The 22,213-nt window shown below is 38.9% G+C and overlaps 1 protein-coding gene across 1 annotated transcript in view; it reads left to right on the plus strand.

Moving 5' to 3' along the window:
* The window catches only part of LOC144602417 (uncharacterized), a 40,168-nt gene extending 24,812 nt beyond the window's left edge, over positions 1-15,356 (plus strand). Inside the window, exons 6-7 of the mRNA XM_078415860.1 lie at positions 7,752-7,865; positions 15,150-15,356. Of these exons, the coding sequence (XP_078271986.1) occupies positions 7,752-7,865; positions 15,150-15,216 (181 nt within the window). The 3' untranslated portion in view covers positions 15,217-15,356. The remainder of the gene's footprint in view (positions 1-7,751; positions 7,866-15,149) is intronic.
* The last annotated feature ends 6,857 nt before the right edge of the window (positions 15,357-22,213 follow it).

Raw genomic sequence — 22,213 nt, forward strand, 5'->3', positions numbered from 1 at the left:
TCATTGGTTCAGGCAACATTTGTGGAGGGAACGGACAGGGCACATTTCAGCTTGGGACCCTTATTCAGACTGAAAGTCCTGACCCGAAATGTCACCTGTTCATACCCTCCACAGATGCTGCCTGACCCGCTGAGTTCCTCCAGGACTATGTGTTTTGCTCAAGATTCCAATGTCTGCAGTTCCTTGTGTGTCTAACTATTCTGGGGAATTATTGGGAAATGTAAGTAAGGACAGAGTAACTATGCATTTGAAGAAATGCATGACTGGATGTAACCAGTCGGAGATATAAAGGAGAGGAGATGGTTAACACCTGTGCAATATATTTATATGGATTGCCAGAACAAATTTTGATAAGGTTCTATCGAGAAACCATTAGCTAAAATGAAAATTCATGGATGTGAAAGGAAATCAATGTGTTGGTTAGGAGATTATTTCTGTTGTAGAAGAAGAAAAATAGTAATGAGATGTGTAATTAAAGAACAGTAAATGACTAGCTGTGACCCATAGTGAATTGGGCTGTGTCCTTATCTATATTAATTAATGACTTGAATAATAGAGAGTGATGTATTCAAGTTTACTCTTGGCACAGAAATTGATGACAGTTAGTATACGTGGGGAAGCATTAAATTACAAGAAGACATTGATAGATTCAGCAAGTGAGCAATTTGTGGGTTGGATTTCAATGAAGGGAGGCATTCAATTAAATCTAAAAATTGGATGAACGTAACTATTTTTCTTTTAAACGATAAGCTTTGGAACAATGGAGCTCAAAGCATTTTAGGGGACAATTTACAAAAATGTTCCAGACAGATGCAAAAGTATTCAAGATGTTTACTTTAAGAGGGGGCTTTTGAGAGGGAGTGATTTACAGCTGAACAAAATTCTTGGTTAGATTGCAATTGGGGTATTTTCACTGTAAGTGCTCTGGCCAAAGATTAATGGCTTTGAAAGGTTGAGACAGTACAGATTCAGCAGAATATTATCACAACTCCAAGCATTATATTATGTAGAGCGATAATGTAATGTCGAGTTTATTTACTGGAATAAAAAAGGTGAAGGGATTATATTGTGAAGAATTATGGAATCCATTTCCTACAGGTGTGAAATTTAACCCTAAAAAAATGGTACAGAGGAGAGTTTAGTTTAGTTCAGAGATACAGTGTGGAAACAGACCCTTTGCCCACCGAATCCGCACCGACCAACGATCCCCACACGTTAACACTACCCTACACATACTAGGGACAATTTTACATTTAAACCAAGCCAAATCACGTACAAACCTGTACGCCTTTGGAGTGTGGGGGGAAACCAAAGATCTCGGAGAAAACCCACACAGGTCACGGGGAGAACGTACAAGCTCCGTACAGACAAGCACCTGTTGTCAGGATCGAACCCGGGTCTTTAGGGTCTTTAGCATTGTAAGGCAGTAGCTTGACAACTGTGCCGCCCATAAGTTGAGGAAACAGTTCAGGAGTTTCTCCCCCACAAAAAAAGCAGTGAATAATTTGAATTCCTTTTTCAGTTAATGCTTGCTAGCTAAGAGTGCTGAGGGAAATTGAATCAGTGCAGGTGAGTGGACTAAGGATACAGGTCGACTCTAATCTGTTTGAATGGAGGAACAGAAAGAAGTAAATGGTGTACTGTGGTTCATCTTTTGATTCTCACTGTCTGTTCAGTAGACTGATAGAAATTCACGTCACCAAAGGATGCCATTTGGCTGATTGTATCCATGCTGGTTATAACACAGATAACTTTGTCCTTGTGACACATCATGTGATTGTCCAGGTAATGTTTAAAGATCATTAGGGTTTCAAAGTCCTTCCAGATCACCATTATTACCTAAATAATGATGCTATAGGAATAAAAACAGTGTGTGCACTGGCGTGTGTGCACAAGCATTTTCTGCCCATGGGTACCATCTCACATGGTGGGCTAAACTAGGGCACTTGAAACAATGGGAAGAGTTATAGCCATATCCTGCTGCATTGAAGTCGATCTAACCTCAATGACCTTCCGAAGAAATCACCTTCATTGCTCAATCATTTTATTTACTCAGTCATTTTTAATTGCCTTTTAACTCTCGCCACTAGAGGACAGCAAATCATTACTTTTGAAATTCCTATCCACATTAACATCGTGAAATTGTCTCAGTTCGGAGAATTGTTTTCTCTGTGATGTTGGAGATTGTGGGGAAACCTGATAAAAGTGTGTAAAATTATGAGAACTATCTATATGGTCGACAGTCAGAACCTTTTTTCTAGGATGGAAATATCAAATACTCAAGGACATAACTTTAAGGTCAAGTCAAGTCAATTTTATTTGTATAGCACATTTAAAAACAACCCACGTTGACCAAAGTGCTGTACATCAGTGCAGCTTCTAAAAAAGAGCATACATTGGCACACAAACCTAACAACACATACATAAACAGTTTACAGCGCCCCTTCAGAGGGCCTCAAACGCTAGGGAGTAGAAATAGGTTTTGAGCCTGGACTTAAAGGAGTCGATGGAGGGGCAGTTCTGATGGGGAGAGGGATGCTGTTCCACAGTCTAGGTGCTGCAACCGCAAAAGCACGGTCACCCCTGAGCTTAAGCCTAGACCGCGGGATAGTCAGTATCCAAGTCGGCCGACCTGAGGGACCTGGAGATAGAGTGGTGGGTTAGCAGATTTTTGATGTAGGGGGGCAAGCCCGTTTAGGGCTTTGTATGTGAATAGGAGGAGCTTGAAGTTGATTCTGTACCGTACTGGGAGCCAGTGGAGAGAGGCCAGAATCGGGGTGATGTGGTCCCTTTTACGGGTACCCATCAGCCGTCTCGCTGCGCATTTTTATATCAAAAAGTTTGAGCGTATTTATTTTCCAGAAACTTGGCTACATGTAGCTCAGTGAAGAAATACTAACAAATCTTGTCACCTCCTGCTATGCCATCGTGCTTCCAATCTGTAGGAATTCTCCAATTGATCACTATCACAATCTCATAATAGATTTTGATATGCAAGTGTATTGAATATTAATTATATTCAAGCAATATTGTCATAGTCTTAGGGACTTAGAGCGTGGAAACAGGCCCTTCAATCCAACTTCCCCGCACTGACCAACATGTACACTTGTCCAACCCACCTGCATTTGGCCCATATCCCTCTAAACCTGTCCTATCCTATCCATGTACCTATCTAATTGTTTCTTAAACGTTGCGATAGTCTCTGCCTCAACTACCTCCTCTGGCAGCTCGTTCCATACATCCACCACCCTTTGTGTGAAAATGTTATCTCTCAGATTCCTTAAATCTTTTCCCCTTCAACCTCAAACCTATGTCCTCTGGTTCTCGATTCCCCTACTGTGGGCAAAAGGCTCTGTGCATCTACCTGTTCTATTCTCATTACTTCATACACCTCTATAAGATCACCTGCGCTCCAAGGAATAGAATTCCAACCTGCTCAACCTCCCTATTGCTCAGACTCACGAGTCCTGGTATCATCCTCGTAAATCTTCTCTCTACCCTTTCCAATTGGATAGCCAACCCAGCTATTCAAACTGAATGCATTTAAGCATAGTACAATATGATTAAAATGAATCATTAGTCTGTTTTATGAATTGAGGGAACATCTCACCGAATATGTTCCTCCAACAGAATTTCTTTTTGCATGAAAAAAATCATATCACATTTACTTAATTCACATTAACAAGTGTAACAAAAAAAATATTATTTGGTTTCATTGTCTTTACAGTGTTACAAATAAACTATCAGTGGAGTCATTTTTCAGAGGCTTAGCCATATATAAACAAGTCATTATGTGAATGACGTAGAATAATTTGACTGATTTTGCCTGAAATTCTTTCTTGTGGTTAAATTGCAAATCTATTTCTCAAACTTGATCTGTGCTTCTCGGTTGTAATTTGAGCATGTTTCCTGTAAATGGGAAATTTTGTTTACAAAGTGCATTTGGAACTCCATCTGTTTCAGTTTAGACTAAGTGCAATGCATAAACCTCAACACTGAATGAGTGCTGACACCTTTAAATTGTACCATCCATGTTCGCATCATCTATGAGGAGTTATGGAGTATTTCATTGGTTTTAAACGTAATAGAGCTTTTTGCTTTAGTGAACATGATGATGAACTTGGTCATCAGTGGCTGGAGCATAGCATTGGAAAGGTACTGGCTGTTGGAAGTAATTACCTCTACACATTTGTTCCACAGTGGGGCTAAGTATTAGGAGGGGTGTACAAACAGGAGCTGAGACCTACCCATGCATTTAATACCAGATATCCCCTGCTTTGTACGTGTATATCGTTTGGTTACAGTGGTAAAACTAGTACTGTAGTCTGACCCATTGGTGAAGGCCTCAACTTGCTAAAACACATGATAAAATTAAAGTGTTTGTTCCTTTAAATTAAAATAGAGGCACTTTATGAATTTACAGGGAAATGTATTTAGGGCTTTCAAGAAACACAACTTCACTTCCAATTACTCGTGGAAAACATGACAATTATTTACAATCATATTCTTTTTTATCCTACTTGTAAATTACAAAACAAATCCTGGCCATGTCCTGTGCCTGGTTTGAAGTCTGCCAATCACTTACTTACAAACTGCACTACCCTGCACACATCATACTCTATTCTTCCCCACCTGTCATCCTTTTACTTTTTTTGTTTTGTTTCATCAGAAAACTTCAGCCTAGTTCCTCAAAAAATAATTAAGGAAATTCAAATTTCAACTTTTAGAAAGATCCTAAATTTATACCCCACACTGCAGCAACCAATTGTTTTCAATAATTATTGCGTTTCTTCACAGTTCCATCTAGGAGTCTGACCATGTACTGATTACTCTTTCCTGCTCTCAAATCTAAATTTCCCCAATCAAGTTTAAAGCCATCTTTTTATATTACCTAATAATGTGTTGTAATAATTCTCCAGGTTCACTATGTTCTTAATGTTTAACTTCTCCAATGCTACCTTTTGACTGCTGGTTCTCAAAGACAAAAAGCCTTATTTAAAGAGGATTGATATTGGAGATTAGCCACAGGATTCTTCTCAGCAATGAGGATTTATTGTACATTGAGTATCTATCCTGAGTACACAATATGTAAGGCATGGTCTGCATACGACTGCAGACAACTTGATCATACTTTTTTCTGACATGTCCTACAGTTTTGATCAGACATTTTATCTTTGTATTGCTTGAGTATGCTGACTGTCAGGGTGTCTAACCCTTCCAAATCATTTTCATCTTCATCCTTGTTTACTTTGACACCTTCATGGATTTGTTGAAATGTTTAGCAATGATGCTTGGAATATCCCACAAAACAACTACCTTTGAGAAAGTGGTGAGGAGCAGTCCTTCTGGTGAAAGTACTTCAGCAGTGCTGTAGAGCAGGGAGTTCCAGGATTTAGACACGGTGATGTTGAACGATTGGTGGTGTATTTCCAAGTGAGGATGTTGCATGACTTGGAAGAGCACCTGCAACTGGCAAGACATAAAGTGCTGGAGTAACTCAGCGGGTCATGCAGCATCTCTGGAGAACATGGATATGTGATCTTTTGGGTCAGGACTTCTTTGGACCATCTGAGTACTTGATGTCTTTGTTTGTAAACTACAATCTGCAGTTCCTTGTTTCTGCAACTGGCAAGGTTTCCTTCCACCCGCTAACTATGTACTTTTATGTAGTAGAGGTAACCGATGTGGGAACTGCTTTCAGAGCTGCCTAAGGAAGAAACAGCAGATGTACGCATGACAGCCATTAGGTGGAGGGAAAGGAGGGAACAGATAATTAGGGTGTGATTGGGTGTCAGTCAAGTGCCAAACAGTGTTTAACATGCAATGCCATTTTGCCCAGACTGTAATATAACCAGGTCTTAAAGATAAATGTCCAATTATGCATTCTTATCATGGCACATTCTCTTATGGGTACATTCCTTGGTATCCACAGACACTTGGCCTTTGACTTTCTAACCATCAAAGTGAACAAATTAATGGATGAAAAATCATGGGTTGCATATGAATGATGTGTTAATGTTCACAATTTGCAAATGGGTCTCTTCAGCTGCAGTACGTTGGTAGGAAACAGAGTCTGTCCAGAAAGATGAAACTGGGTCCTTTGTGTCACTCATTACAGTGTGACTTGCATAAACTAACAGTCATGGTACTATAACCGACATTTATCCTACACTTTTCATCTTGCAGTTAGCTTCTTTTTTCTTTCGAGTCCATCATCAGCTCAATTAATTATACATGTAGTTCTGTTATCTGAGATGATAGATCTACTTGATGGAAGCCCTTCGCTGGGAACAAGTTGTGAAGTGAGGTCTAATATTTTTTTTCCATATCTGCCAGTTGGGCTGCCTCCTTAAAGACTATGGGAATCAGTTTGTTTATTCAAGCAATGAAAAATGTTATAACACAAAGCATTTTACCAAACAGCAGATGCTAGCCCAACGCTCCAGGAATGAGCGTGTTGATATATGATGAGCATTTGACAGCACTGGGCCTGTAATTGCTGGAGATTAGAAGGATGAGGGGGGACCTCATTGAAACTTACTGAACAGTGAAAGGTCTGGATAGAGTGGATGTGGACTGGATGTTTCCACTAGTGGGAGAGTCTAGGACCAGAGGTCATAGCCTCAGAATTGAAGGACATTCCTTTAGGAAAGAGATGAGGAGGAATTTCTTTAGTCGGAGGGTGGCGAATCTGTGGAATTCTTTGCCACAGAAGGCTGTGGAGGCCATCAATGGATATGTTTAAGGTAAAGATAGATTCTTGATTAGTACGGGTGTCAGGGGTTATGGGGAAAAAAAGCAGGAGAATGGCCTTAGGAGGGAGAGATAGATCAGTCATGAGTGAATGGCAAAGTAGATTTTGATGGGCCGAATGGCCTAGTTGAGCTCCAATCACTTACGACCTTATGACTCGGTTAAATGTTGTTCAAGGCATAATTTAACAGATGAGTTACAACTTCTTGAACGGACTGCTTCCCATGGCAGTATTGTATGATGTTTAAGGTTTGCCTCAAGGGAAAACCCAAGATACATTTCTGTAGGAGAAATTGATAGAGGTCCATTTTATGCATTCATTTGATAAGATAAGGTTTAACATGGAAGAATATTTTATGAATAATTTTGCAATTGAAAATGTTCAATGGTTCAGCTGGTAGGCCTTGTCCGAGTGGAGTTTGCATCTTCTATCTGTGATTCCATGAGTTTCCTCCAGATGAACTGGTTTCCTCCCACATGCCAAAGACATGCGGGTCTATAGATGAATTGGGTTCTGTGCATTGCCCCTAGTGTATAGGGACTGGATGAGACAGTGGAGTAACGTAGTGTGTACGAGAGATCGATGGTTGGCGTGGACTCAGTGGGCCGAAGGCCCCATTTCCATGCTGTGTCTTTCAATCAACCAATTCAAACTAGTTGAAATTCGAAATGCGGATACCTAAAATCATTCCATTTAGGGACAAGATGTAAGAGAGAGCTCAACATCCATCACACGTCAGTGCATTCTTCTATTAGCTGCAATAGGTTTTGGAAACTGCTAGGTAAGTAGTTGAACAGTCATTTTAAAATAAATGTTCAGCTATATTTTGCAAATATATTCATTAAACAAACTGAAGCACTTTTTAAAAAGATGATGACATTAATTTGTTTGAAAACTTTTTAAAAAAAACGAATTGGTTATTTGTAAAACAGACCTTTCTGGATAGTGTTGACAATGTTTGACCATCAATGGATATTTTACTTTCTTTTCTGGGTAGCGATGTGTTAACTGGAGCTGTGTTCGGTTGCATTGGTGGTGTCATCCTGATGTACATGTCCTATTCATTTTATAAAAAATGGAGGCGAGATGAAAGACTACGAGCATTTCTCAGGTAAGGCACATTTGCTGAGGGATTGTTGCTTATTTGAATGTTATTTTGTTTTAGAAAATTATGAACCATGATTTCTTGCTAAGTGCCTCGGGTTAAAATGACTTAATGCTGTGGTTACACTAACTAAATGTGCTTACTGTCAAAGGATTAACAGTCGTAATGGCACAAAATATTTTCAGTGCAATAAGATTTCCCTTTATCATTGCTACTTAGAGTTTCAAAGAAAACCAATACATTTTTTTGAATCTCTGAGAAGCAATAAGTCATGGAGTACAGAATAATTAATTACAAGACATTAAAAGTATTGAGGGTTGGGATCTTCTGATCGAGTCCACATCACAAGATTAGAAATTGTTTAGCCAGAGCTGAACACACCTCTCGGCATCTGCGTACAATGGCGTCTTGCGCTTAGTGTTGGAAAGATTGGAAAGGTTGGAAACAGGGAAGCGATGTGAATGCTCTTTCCTTGACCCCAGGATTGGGATGAAATCATAGCACACCCCACCAGCCTCAACTCCAGTCACCCACCTTGTAAGGCTCTGATCAGGTCCCTTCCCTATCCATTTCCATTTTTTTCACATTCAGTATTGCCTATTGTGTAATGAACTTTTATGCAATGAATATGCAATGAAAGGGCAAATCATCTGTAGATACTTAAATATAAGAAAGGAATTTCACTGATAGGTATATGTTAGGGAATTACACATAGGGAAATGTTTAAAGACAGGTGGCTTTAGACTCGTCTGTGTTTAAAAAAACCCTCACATATTGCCCTTCAGACACTGATTCTGCCAAATAATATAATTTTGAATGGAAATTCATTTAAATGCAGTAGCTGATCTCTCTCGTTTGCTTATTGGGTATTAGCTTCAGGCAGCTGTTGAAAATTATACGGCTGGTGATAATGAATGCTTATTAGAGATAGGAAGCCACAAGTATTTTACATCTGCTTACTGGGCGGAAGCAGGCTTGACTTGAAACAAAAGTCAAAGGTTCTGTCAGATTATATGTCTTTATGGCTTTATTTTAGGAAATAAACAAGCAGAGCAGTTTATTAATGAAATGCACTATTATTACAATCATTTAGTTTTTGGTCATGTTGATTTAAGATAAGAAGAAAAGCAGAGTTAAGCATTTGTGCAGCAAAGATCTGCATTTATGGCAAAGCTTTGATAAATTCAATCCATATATTTAACATTTTTAAGGTATTAATATTTCTTCACTGATACTGGTACCAGTCATTTGCTCAATATTTGCCACACAAATTTGTGGTTCAGGTAATTTTATGCTCTTCATATTTTTGGCTTATTTTGCTCTTCAAGTTGAAACTGAATCCTTTTCATATTGATTAAATAATTAAAATGATTGTACAAAAATCCTTTGACATTGTGAAATTGGTAAAGCAGCTTCATATGAAATTAAGTATAGAGCAGATTTTGGAGTATAATTTTAAGGTATTTGGTTTAGTTATAGCTTTAGGATTTTGTGTGTGATATTCCCTTGAATTCTGTGATGGTGTTGGGAGTAGAGGTTGGCTTAATCACTTGAGGATAAAATGGCGGATGAAACCGTACATCCACTTGTAAATAATGTAGATAATGCTCATTATCAATAAACAGCAGACAAAAAGTTGGAGAACCTGAACAAGATCTAGAATAATTGACATGAATCTTTAAAAAAGATGCAAACATAAGAAGTTAATAGGAGTGGAATAAAGTCATCACAAAGTCTCGATGGTGTGAACCTCCAAATAGTTTGGGGAAGAAATTGCAAAACAGAACCTCTAATGATTAATAGCAAAACATTAGCTATGGGAGTTTAATCAAAGCACTGAGAGTGGGTATTCCATCCTCTTCAAAAATCTTATGTTTATGCACTGGAAAATCACAAATCAATTATTTTACCTAGAGATTCAATATATGGGTGAAGTTTGTGATACTTGGAAGGGCTTAAGATAATCCGCACAGCTAGCATGTATCTGGAAAAAGAAAAGATAGCATCTTGAAAGTAGGTATTCTATGAGTGCCATGTGTGTATTAAGTTCAATCTTGCTGAGCATCACGTCAGAATGGTTATGACAACAAAAGTAGATGATAACAATGCTGTGGCCATATGGATAGAGTGATTACAAGACAAGGTATGTATCTTCAGTGTGGTAGTACTGAAATTGAGGTGGGACTTGGGCCTCATTCATTTATATAAATCAGGTAGGAGCACGATGCATCATTGATTTTACATTCAGCAGTGATATAATTTTTATATTTTTGGAAAGAAAACTGCAGGAGATCATAGGAATCTATAGGCGGGATAGTGGCTTGTGCGGATAGATGGCATTTGATGTTTAATGTTTAAAAGCGATGTTTAATAGGAGGGATTGTGTATAATATATTCTTTGGGAGATTGGAAGGAGGAACAGAAGGAATATGGAAGAGAAATGGACCCCAGACAGCAATATTCAAAGCCAAGATCAAAAGTCTGTTACGGATACACAAGAAAATGAGTAGCATTCTAACCATTGCAGGAATTTGATGGAATTCAATTGAAAGTAAGATTGGGAGCATGGTGAAATGGGTGGCTAATTCCATCATAGAAACATAGAAAATAGGTGCAGGAGGAGGCCATTTGGCCCTTCAAGAAAATGTTAGTTTCTTAATGGTTATAGAATCATGGAAATGCACAGCACAGAAATTGCCTCATTGACCCATTATGTTCATGCTGACAGTTTTTCCTATCTATACTGATCCCAGTTGCTTGCCTGAGGTCCATTTCCTTCTATGCCTTGCCTAGTCCTGTATCTGTCTATATGTCTTTTAAAGTGATTGTATCGATCCCATCACCTTCTGGTTGCATCTTCGAGATATCAAACAAACTTTCTCCTCAGATCCCATTTGAAACCGCCTCCTCTCAACTTAGCCTCTATTCTCGTGTTTTTCATGCCTTTAACACGAGAAAAAGATTCTGACTATCAACTGTATTTGCACGTCTTATATTTTTACATACTCCATCAGGTCACCACTCAGCCTCCTTCATTCCAACACAAAAAAACCCACAATCTATCCAATCTTTCCTCATAAGTCCTCCAATCTAGGCAATATCCTGGTGAATCTCTTCTGCACTCTCTCCAACACAACCACATTTTTCCGATAGTGACTAAAACTGCACATAATACTCCATGCGGTCTGACCAGTATTTTATAAAATTGCAACATGCCTTTTTACCAACTTTTAGATTTTATCTTCCAATCTATGAAGATTAGGTTAAATTTAAAACAATCATCCATTTACCATATCTGCCTTTACCTGAATTCTTACCTTTGACAGAACAAGAGTTTTCCCCATTTCATGAAAAATTAAATATAAAATTATAGTGAATTTACATTAGTCGGTGACCTGGGGAGATAACAAGAACTGTCAGAACACAATGCAGTTAGAAAAAATATTTTCTCAATGTTTTCTGAAACATTGAATTATTTAACATGATTATTTATGCAGAGAGAATAACATAATTTGAAAGTATTTACAAAGGTATTAGAAAAGAAAATATGAAGAAAGACACGGGGAAGGGGTCGAGAATGAGTTTGGAATTGTCAGTGGTCAACAGAAATATAGAAAAAATGTTGTGAGATTTTCTGTGCTATCATTTCTAAAAACTGACTTGCATTCAATTGTTTTGCAATGAAAGATTTAAAATAGCTTGCATATTTATTTGAAGAAGGTCATAAGCTATTTGGCTGTTTGTGTAACTTTCTGTTTTGCAATTTCAAATGTAATTTAATGAAAAGGTTTTGTGTCCTTTGGAAGAAGTTATGATTGGACCAAGTTTTGGATTTCCTGCTATATGTTTGTGTAGTTACGCAAGATATTATCAGTGGTTTTGGTTTGGGCACTTTGCACATGTTGATGGGTTTCCTTCTGACCAAAAAGCATGGATTACCAGCAGAGAGACGTCACATTTATGTAATTCAGGCAATACGTGGGTGTACATTTCAAACACCCAGTCTAGTTTACTTATGAAGTGTGTGTTAGAGTTGTGCAGTCATTGTTATTGGCAAGTAAAGATAGTTCTTTAAAATTTATTTCCTAAACTGCTTTGCCTCCATTGGTCATGGAATATCAGGTTTTAGTTTCTACTTGTGTTCTTGGCAAAATGAAAGATAAATACACCAGGCATTCTCCCTGCAGGCTGTGAATGGTCTGTCCAATTAGGGTCACAGAGTCACACAGCACAGAAACAGGCCCTTCGTCCCAACCAAGATGCATCATCTAAGCTATTCCCATTTTATTTGCATTTGGCCCATATCCCTCTGAACCTTTCCCATCCATGTATCTGACCAAATGTCTTTTAAATGTTGTATTTGTACTTGTCTCAACTACGTAATCTGACAGCTCTTTCCATATACCCACCAGCCTCTGTATGAAAAAAGTTGCTCCTCGGGTTCTGATTAAACCTTTCCACTTTCACTTTAAACCTCGGTCTTCTGGTTCTTAATTCCACTACACTGGAGGGGGAAAAAAAACTTAACATTCACCTTGTCTATTGCTCTCATAATTTTATAAACCTTTATAAGATAACCTCTCAGCCTCCTGCGCTCCAAGGAATAAAGTTCTAGACTACTCAACTGATGACTAAAGAGGGTTAGGGCTCAAGACTTCGGAGGCAGGGGTTAAAAATGACTGTAATTGTGGTAAGGATGCCTGAACGATAAAAGATGTGTATAATACTTAATTTCTTGTATTAATAAATTAATTACTATTGCTCTCGATTGCTCAGGCTCTCGGAAATCTTCTCTACACCCTTTCCAGCTTAACAGCATCTTCCTTGCAGCAGGGGTGACCAAAACTAAACACAATACTCCAAGTGCAGCCTCACCAACATTTTTGACAATTTCTCCAACTTAACTCAATACAATTAACAAAGGTGAATGCCTGAGGTTTGCGTTCTAAAGAAAGACAGCAGTCACTAAATTAATTGAAACACATTTCTGCTCTTTTTTTTTACCAATTATGTTAACATAATTTTAAACAAAAGGTTACATTTAACATGCCTATATCAATTATAAAACTAAGGAAAATAGAAATCTGAAATGGAAACAGTTAATGCTGGAAATACGGAGGAAGTCAGTTGGGGACACAGATGACTTGGATTGTCATCTAGGATTTTCACCCAGCGACAGTGGCATTATATTTCCATGTCACGTTGGTGCGTGACTTGGTGTTCTTGTTCTTGTCTAAGGACTGTTGGTGCAATGCATTCTTCAGAAAGTACAAATCTCTGCTACTGTGCATGAATGATGAAGTGACTGGAGTGGGTGCATATCAAGCAAGCTAGTCTATCCTGTATTATGTCGAGGTTCTTCAGTGGTGTTAAACTTGTGTCCCTCCTGACAAGGGGAGGGTATTCTGTCACACTCCTGGCTTGAGCCTTGCAATATAGTGGACAGGCTTTGGGGAATAAAGGGGCAGGTTAATCACTGCAGGATTCCCAGCCTCTGATGTGCTCTTTGTTGCCACATTTTGCACATCGTACTCCAGTTCAGTTTCAGTGGTAATCATTAGGATTTTGATAGTGGAGGAATTCAGTGATAGTAATGCCATTGAATGTTATGGGGTGATAGCTGGATTTTCTCTAGTTGGATATCATCATTGCTTGGCACTTGTGTGGCATGAAGGCTTTTGCTAGCTTTTATTCATTTCAAGGGGAGGAGTTGGCTGCGCCTAACGGCTACGGCTCTCTGGCAGTCTGTTTGTCTTTTTTTTGTTTGTGTCGGTGTTGGGATGGTTTTTGTTTCTGTTTTTGGCTGTGTATGTGTGGTGGGGTGGGGTGTGGGTGTGGGGGTGGGGTGGGGCGGGGGAAATCTTTCTTTTATTAGGTCTCTTCCCCGGGGCGCAGCTCGCCCGCGGGGCCTTCCATCGCCCGGCGCAGCTCGGCGAAGGGACTTAACATCGCCAGCGCGGCTCGGCCACGGGACGTTTCAGTGCCCGGTGCGGCTCGGCCGCTGGACTTAACATCGCCAGCGCGGCTCGGCCGCGGGACGTTTCGGTGCCCGGCGCGGCTTGGCCGCTGGACTTAACATCGCCAGCGCGGCTCGGCCACGGGACGTTTCAGTGCCCGGTGCGGCTCGGCCGCTGGACTTAACATCGCCCGGTGCGGCTCGGCCGCGGGACGTTTCGGTGCCCGGTGCGGCTCGGCCGCGGGACGTTTCAGTGCCCAGTGCGGCTCGGCCGCTGGACTTAACATCGCCCGGTGCGGCTCGGCCGCGGGACGTTTCAGTGCCCGGTGCGGCTCGGCCGCGGGACGTTTCAGTGCCCGGTGCGGCTCGGCCGCGGGACGTTTCGGTGCCCGGTGCGGCTCGGCCGCTGGACTTAACATCGCCCGGTGCAGCCGCGGGACGTTTCGGTGCCCAGGGCGGCTCGGCCGCGGGGCTTTCCATCCCCTTGCGGGGGCTGTGCGTGTCGTTTGCCTCGGTAGGGGTCGAGCTGCCTGTCCGTGGGTGCGGGGGGAAGAGAGGGGAAGTTTTGTTGCCTCCATCACAGTGAGGGGGTGTTTGGAGTCACTGTGATGGATGTTTGTGTTGGGGTCGGGTGTCCTGTGTTCTTTTCTTTTTTGCTGTGTTTTGTGTGACTGCTGAAATTTCGTTCGGTGTAAAAAGCCGAGTGACAATAAAGTGTTGTTATGTTATGTTATGTTAACTGTAATTGACCAAACCAATACACCATATCTGGGAAATGAAAACATGAACTAAACTCTAAACCCAAAAATGCTGTGCTTGTGTTTTCCAAAAGCTTTGATATTGAAGTTCCAGACTTCACTTAAAAGTGTAGCCATACACCAAATGATTTTTTTTGGTACTGTCCATGTATTTCAATTGTGCTAATTTTGTTAGCTATGCTTGCTCTGATGGTCACATTTTTAACGTTCATTTGGACCTCAGGTAAACTTATGTATCCTGGCAAAACTCAGCAGTTTTAAAAATATACATATTTTTCTCTGTTTTTAAATTGACATTCCCAAAGATAGAGGACTTGGTGCCCATTCAATAAGGGTATTTATAGCTGCATTGTTAAAACTATTGGTTACTACTTCTGAATACACAAGGTATTCTTTTAAAGCAAATGTAAAATATTTTTAGGGTTTAACGTTAATTAGATTCAAAAGATATGTATATGTTCATGATGGGAGTGTCGGTAATATGACTTGTTGCTAATTTAAACGAATTCATTGCACGAGTAAAGCAAATGTGAAAGGACTGTAGAATCTGACAACGTGTTTCTTTTTCTTCTCTAGACTCCATCGAAATGCAGAAGTTGCCCCTTACTTCATTTTTGGTGTGAATGAAGAAAATGCTGGGTGAACTGTCGAATCATCCTGAAGAGAGCAATGCACACAATAACTTTAATGCCTTATTTGCACGTTAGATTTTTGGATGATTAATTTTACTCAATAGTGCAAGTCTGTTTTTTGGAACTGTACATATCATTAAAATAAACAAAGTGCCTGTCTATGTGTGTGCATATGTGTGTGTGCATGCCAGTAAATCACCATATACATGCCAGTAAATCACCATCATCCAATATATTCTGCAAAGGTTAATCTAATTCAATTCATGACTGATGCAAAATTTTGTACTAAGAGTTTTTGTCTTTTCTATCAATGGATAGTTCCTTCCTGTTGAGTATTATAACAACCATTGTGAGCTAGATTTTTAGCTCTCAATCACACCCAAAAAAGTTACTTCCTGTGTTTCAAATGTGTTTTTTTCCAATTATTTGACAGTAATTCAACGCAAACCATTATCTTCTCATTTCTCCACCATTATATGTTCATTAAGATTTTTAAATAATCACACTAAATGAAAGTATAGTAACAGCTAAATTTATAAATAGGGCATCACATGTACTGCTGTAGTGTGCCGATAGGATCACAGTTTGAGAAGCATTGGTTTTATTTTGTACAGTGCAACATCAGTATTTATGTGATTTCCGAACTATTTCCGAGCTATTTTTTACTAAGTTAAAGAGGTTTTACCTGCCAGGTTAAGTTGAGTCTCCAGTTGCTTAGTTGTCAGGAAGGTTTTCGACTTCTGTTCCTGTTGGATCTCGAGGTCAACATTTGGCTTGGTGAAAACTGGGATGTTGCAATTGACCTAAATTTCTTGGAACAAGGGAGAGCACCTGAGAATTTTGATTCTAATTGCTACTTAATTGTGCTCTTTAAAAAAAAAAGTGTCTGTGGAGAACATTCCTGCAGTTGAAGTCAGTGACTACTGTCAGGAAGTGGAGTAGTATCAAGGATCAATGAATCTTCTGAGAGAGTTTTTGTGTCCTGGACAAGAAATTCCGTTCCTTATAAAAATCCTTCCTGTCTCCAAGGGGGGCTTGGACACTTTCCAGCATGTGGGCTTTGTGGAATGGCAGCATGACTATAGAAGCTTGTTTGTAGGAGGCTTGGAATGGACCTGCAAGTGGGAGAGTGAGTAGTTTGTTGGGGGACGATCTTTTCATAATGTGGCTGTTTTAATTTACTACTGTGCTGTGCTTTGGAACAACATATGGAATACTGGGAAGCATCCAACGACAGATGTGGGAGTTAAAAGTCACATTTTATTATTATGTTATTACTCAGAATTTATATACTTTTGGGAGATATTTCCGGGAGACATTCCACGTAGTACAAAAGATCAACCACCCTTCATTCAAGAAAAATGTTGTAGTTCGGGTGCCAGGCCATTTGCTTTATTATAGATTATTTATCAGATAAGATGCAAGATACTACTATGAAAACAGGGGGTAAAGGTATTACATTTTGTAGTTGGAATGTCAAGGGCATTAACGAACCAATTAAAAGAGGTAAAGTACTTTCACATTTAAAATCTATTGATGCTGATATAATGTTCCTTCAGGAAACCCATCTCAAAAACGTAGCACATAACAGACTGAAAGGTAAATGGATTGATAAATTATTTCACTCATCATTTCCCTTTAAATCAAGAGGTGTTGCCATTTTAGACAATAGACAATAGACAATAGGTGCAGGAGTAGGCCATTCAGCCCTTCGAGCCAGCACCGCCATTCAATGCGATCATGGCTGATCACTATCAATCAGTACCCCGTTCCTGCCTTCTCCCCATACCCCCTCACTCCGCTATCCTTAAGAGCTCTATCCAGCTCTCTCTTGAAAGCATCCAACGAACTGGCCTCCACTGCCTTCTGAGGCAGAGAATTCCACACCTTCACCACCCTCTAACTGAAAAAGTTCTTCCTCATCTCCGTTCTAAATGGCCTACCCCTTATTCTCAAACTGTGGCCCCTTGTTCTGGACTCCCCCAACATTGGGAACATGTTATCTGCCTCTAATGTGTCCAATCCCCTAATTATCTTATATGTTTCAATAAGATCCCCCCTTCTAAATTCCAGTGTATACAAGCCCAATCGCTCCAGCCTTTCAACATACGACAGTCCCGCCATTCCGGGAATTAATCTAGTGAACCTACGCTGCACGCCCTCCATAGCAAGAATATCCTTCCTCAAATTTGGAGACCAAAACTGCACACAGTACTCCAGGTGCGGTCTCACCAGGGCCCGGTACAACTGCAGAAGGACCTCTTTGCTCCTATACTCAACTCCTCTTGTTACGAAGGCCAACATTCCATTGGCTTTCTTCACTGCCTGCTGAACCTGCATGCTTCCTTTCATTGACTGATGCACTAGGACACCCAGATCTCGTTGAACTCCCCCTCCTCCTAACTTGACACCATTCAGATAATAATCTGCCTTTCTATTCTTACTTCCAAAGTGAATAACCTCACACTTATCTACATTAAACTGCATCTGCCATGTATCCGCCCACTCACACAACCTGTCCAGGTCACCCTGCAGCCTTATTGCATCTTCCTCACAATTCACACTACCCCCCAACTTAGTATCATCTGCAAATTTGCTAATGGTACTTTTAATCCCTTCGTCTAAGTCATTAATGTATATCGTAAATAGCTGGGGTCCCAGCACCGAACCTTGCGGTACCCCACTGGTCACTGCCTGCCATTCCGAAAGGGACCCATTTATCCCCACTCTTTGCTTTCTGTCTGTTAACCAATTTTCTATCCATGTCAGTACCCTACCCCCAATACCATGTGCCCTAATTTTGCCCACTAATCTCCTATGTGGGACCTTGTCGAAGGCTTTCTGAAAGTCGAGGTACACCACATCCACTGACTCTCCCTTGTCAATTTTCCTAGTTACATCCTCAAAAAATTCCAGTAGATTTGTCAAGCATGATTTCCCCTTCGTAAATCCATGCTGACTCGGAACGATCCCGTTACTGCTATCCAAATGCTCAGCAATTTCGTCTTTTATAATTGACTCCAGCATTTTCCCCACCACTGATGTCAGACTAACTGGTCTATAATTACCCGTTTTCTCTCTCCCTCCTTTCTTAAAAAGTGGGATAACATTTGCTATTCTCCAATCCACAGGAACTGATCCTGAATCTATAGAACATTGAAAAATGATCTCCAATGCTTCCACTATTTCTAGAGCCACCTCCTTAAGTACTCTGGGATGCAGACCATCAGGCCCTGGGGATTTATCAGCCTTCAGTCCCATCAGTCTACCCAAAACCATTTCCTGCCTAATGTGGATTTCCTTCAGTTCCTCCATCACCCTAGGTTCTCCAGCCCCTAGAACATTTGGGAGATTGTGTGTATCTTCCTCAGTGAAGACAGATCCAAAGTAACGGTTTAACTCGTCTGCCATTTCTTTGTTCCCCATAATAAATTCCCCTGCTTCTGTCTTCAAGGGACCCACATTTGCCTTGACTATTTTTTTCCTCTTCACGTACCTAAAAAAACTTTTGCTATCCTCCTTTATATTATTGGCTAGTTTACCCTCGTACCTCATCTTTTCTCCTCGTATTGCCTTTTTAGTTAACTTTTGTTGCTCTTTAAAAGAGTCCCAATCCTCTGTCTTCCCACTCTTCTTTGCTATGTTATACTTCCTCTCCTTAATTTTTATGCTGTCCCTGACTTCCCTTGTCAGCCACAGGTGTCTCTTACTCCCCTTAGAGTCTTTCCACCATTCGTAAGGGTATACCATTTATACATACCTCCTCTATAGTTGACATTGAAGGTAGATATGTTATATTAGTGGGAGAACTATACTCCACAAAACTGATATTGGTGAATGTCTACGCACCAAATTTTGATAATCCGTTATTTAAATTTTTTTTTTTTAATACCATTCCAGAATTTAAATCTCCTCCAATTATCAAGTACATTAGATCCTTACTTGGATAGATCGTCAACTCAAAGGAAAATAAAATCTAAGTCGTGTGAATTATTAAACTCTTATATAAATAGTGCAAATATAAAAGATGTTTGGAGAATTGAAAACCCCTCAGGCTGAGAGTATTCATTTTATTCACCAGTGCATAAAACTTATTCAAGAATTGACTATTTCTTGGTGGACTCCAAATTTATTCCTTATACGTACAATTCAAAATATCATAATATGATTATATCCGATCATGCGCCTTTAACATTTAGGGTAAAACTCCAAGGAGTAACGGGGAAACAGACCAATTGGAGATTTAATCCTCAAATTTTAAATGAAACAGCATGTTATGACTATCTTAAATTGCAAATTGAAACCTTTTTTTACGCAAATGACCTTCCTGAAACACCTGCGTCCCTGCTTTGGGAAACATTTAAAGCGTTTGTGAGAGGATGTATTATTGCCTTTCAAGCGTCTCAAAACAAGAAGAAGCGGGTTGTACAAATTGAGCTAGAAAGACAGATAAAACAGTTAGACATAACAAATGCTATCGCTCCCTCTATTGAAATACATAATAAAATCGCTGCTCTCAAATATAGGTTAAATTATGTACTCAGCTCACATTTTAAGGCTTTTTCAATATACTAAACAAATATATTTTGAATTTGGAGATAAACCACAGAAATTGTTAGCACGTCAACTCCGTAAATTAGAAGATGAATCTACAATTCATAAAATTAGATCAGATAACGGAGATTTGCTTAAGCTACCCAAGGACATTAATTAGAGATTTTTGCAATTTTGTCAGACATTATATTCATCAAAAATAACAGATAGCTCTGCGCAGATGCAAAACTTTTTGCAGGAATGTAACCTCCCTGGTTTGAATGAGAGTGACAGAAATTTATTGGGCGCAGAAATAACTATGAAAGACGTTGAAGAGACCATTAAATCCATGAAAAATGGGAAGACCCCTGGCCCTGACGGCTTAAACAATGAATTTTATAAAAAATTTAGTGATTTGATCTCTTCACGTTTGCAAACTGTATATAGTTACGCCTTTAAACAACAGAGATTACCACAAACTCTGACTGAATCAACAATAATACTTATTCCTAAAAAAGATAAGGATTCTGAAGACCCTGGTTCGTACAGAGCGATAGCTCTTTTAAATACTGATCAGAAGATATTAGCGAAAATCTTGGCTCATAGATTAAGTTTAGTTATAGATAAATTGATACACCCCGACCAATCAGGCTTTATATCTAAACGATATTCATTTTTCAATTTGAGACGCTTGTTCAATATATATTCAAATAGAATATTAAACGAAGATTTAGCAATCATTTCGCTAGATGCTGTAAAAGCATTTGATCAAGTAGAATGGCCCTATCTTTTCTCAGTGATGGAAATTTTTCAATTAGGTGAAAATTTCTGTTCATGGGTGAAACTTTTATATACATCCCCAACAGCTAGAATATTAACTAATCAAATGCTGTCATCCAAATTTCATTTATTTAGGGGTTGTAGACAAGGATGTCCACTATCTCCGCTTCTATTTGCCCTCGTTATAGAACCACTTGCTGAAAGTATTAGATCAAATCCAGACATTCACGGTTATAACACTAAACATACAACCAATAAAATTTCTTTATACGCGGATGATGTATTAATATACATTACAAATCCTGAAATTAGCATTCCGAATTTATTAAATCTCATAACTCAATTTGGTTCATTTTCAGGTTATAGAATTAACTGGTACAAAAGTGAAATTATGCCAATAATGGAACAAAATCCGGCCATACTTCAACAATTTCCTTTTAAAATTGCCTATGAAAAGTTTAAATATCTTGGAATTTACGTGACTAGGAAATATACTTCTTTATTTAAATTAAATTTTCCTCCTTTACTTACCAAATTACACAGAAATATCCAATTTTGGAAAACACTTCCTATATCATTAGTTGGTCGTAGTAATGCTATAAAGATGATTTTTCTTCCACAGCTACTATACTTATTTCAAGCAATTCCAATCCATCTTCCAAAAAAGTTTTTTTTAAAAAATCGATTCAATTATTACTAATTTTATTTGGGACTACAAGACTCATAGAATAAATAAAAGACATCTATGTAAGTCTAAAACTAATGGAGGAATTGCCTTACCTAACTTCTTATTTTTTTATTGGGCGGTTAATATTAAAAATATAACCTGGTTGGATGACACTGATCAACAACCGGATTGGTTAAAGATGGAGAAAGAGGAGTGTTTACCATTTGATATTGGTGCGATCCTCTTAGCTCCAATAAATATAAATAAAAAAACATATGGAGGTAATCCGATTATACATCGTGTTATCCGTACCTGGAAACAATTAAAACTTACTTTAAAACTGAGTAAATTATCCTCTTTCCTCCCTATTGCGAATAACCCTTCTTTTAAACCGTCTGTCTTAGATAGAGGATTTGCTCAATGGAAAAGTTATGGAATTAAAATGGTGGGAGATCTTTATCATAAGGGAACTTTTCTTTCTTTTCAGGATTTACAACAGAAGTACGGATTACATGTTAATAATTATTTTAGATATTTACAACTTAGAGATTATGTAAAATTACACATGCAAGAATATAAATTTAGAGGTCCAGAAACTCTTGATGAATGCCTGAAACGACATTATAATTCAAATAAATTAATATCCTTTATTTATAATACTCTCCTAGATACTGATATTCCGTCATCAGAATCATATAGACGAGCATGGGAGGACGAATTGAACCAACTCATAATGCAAGATATATGGGATGAAAGTTTACAACATATACACCAACGTTCATTAAATACTAGACATTCCTTAATACAATTTAAAATAATACATAGACTACATTATTCGAAGACGAAATTAAATAGGATTTTTCCTAGTATCTCTCCTATTTGTGATAAATGTCAATTTCAAGAAGCTAATTTAACTCATATTTTCGTAACTTGCATAAAAATGCAAAATTTCTGGTTGGATATTTTTAAAATAGTTTCTAAAGTTATCGACAAGCAACTAGATATGGATCCAAAATTAATAATATTAG

The sequence above is a fragment of the Rhinoraja longicauda genome, chromosome 1 (genome assembly GCF_053455715.1).
Source record: "Rhinoraja longicauda isolate Sanriku21f chromosome 1, sRhiLon1.1, whole genome shotgun sequence".
Lineage (NCBI taxonomy): Eukaryota > Metazoa > Chordata > Chondrichthyes > Rajiformes > Arhynchobatidae > Rhinoraja > Rhinoraja longicauda.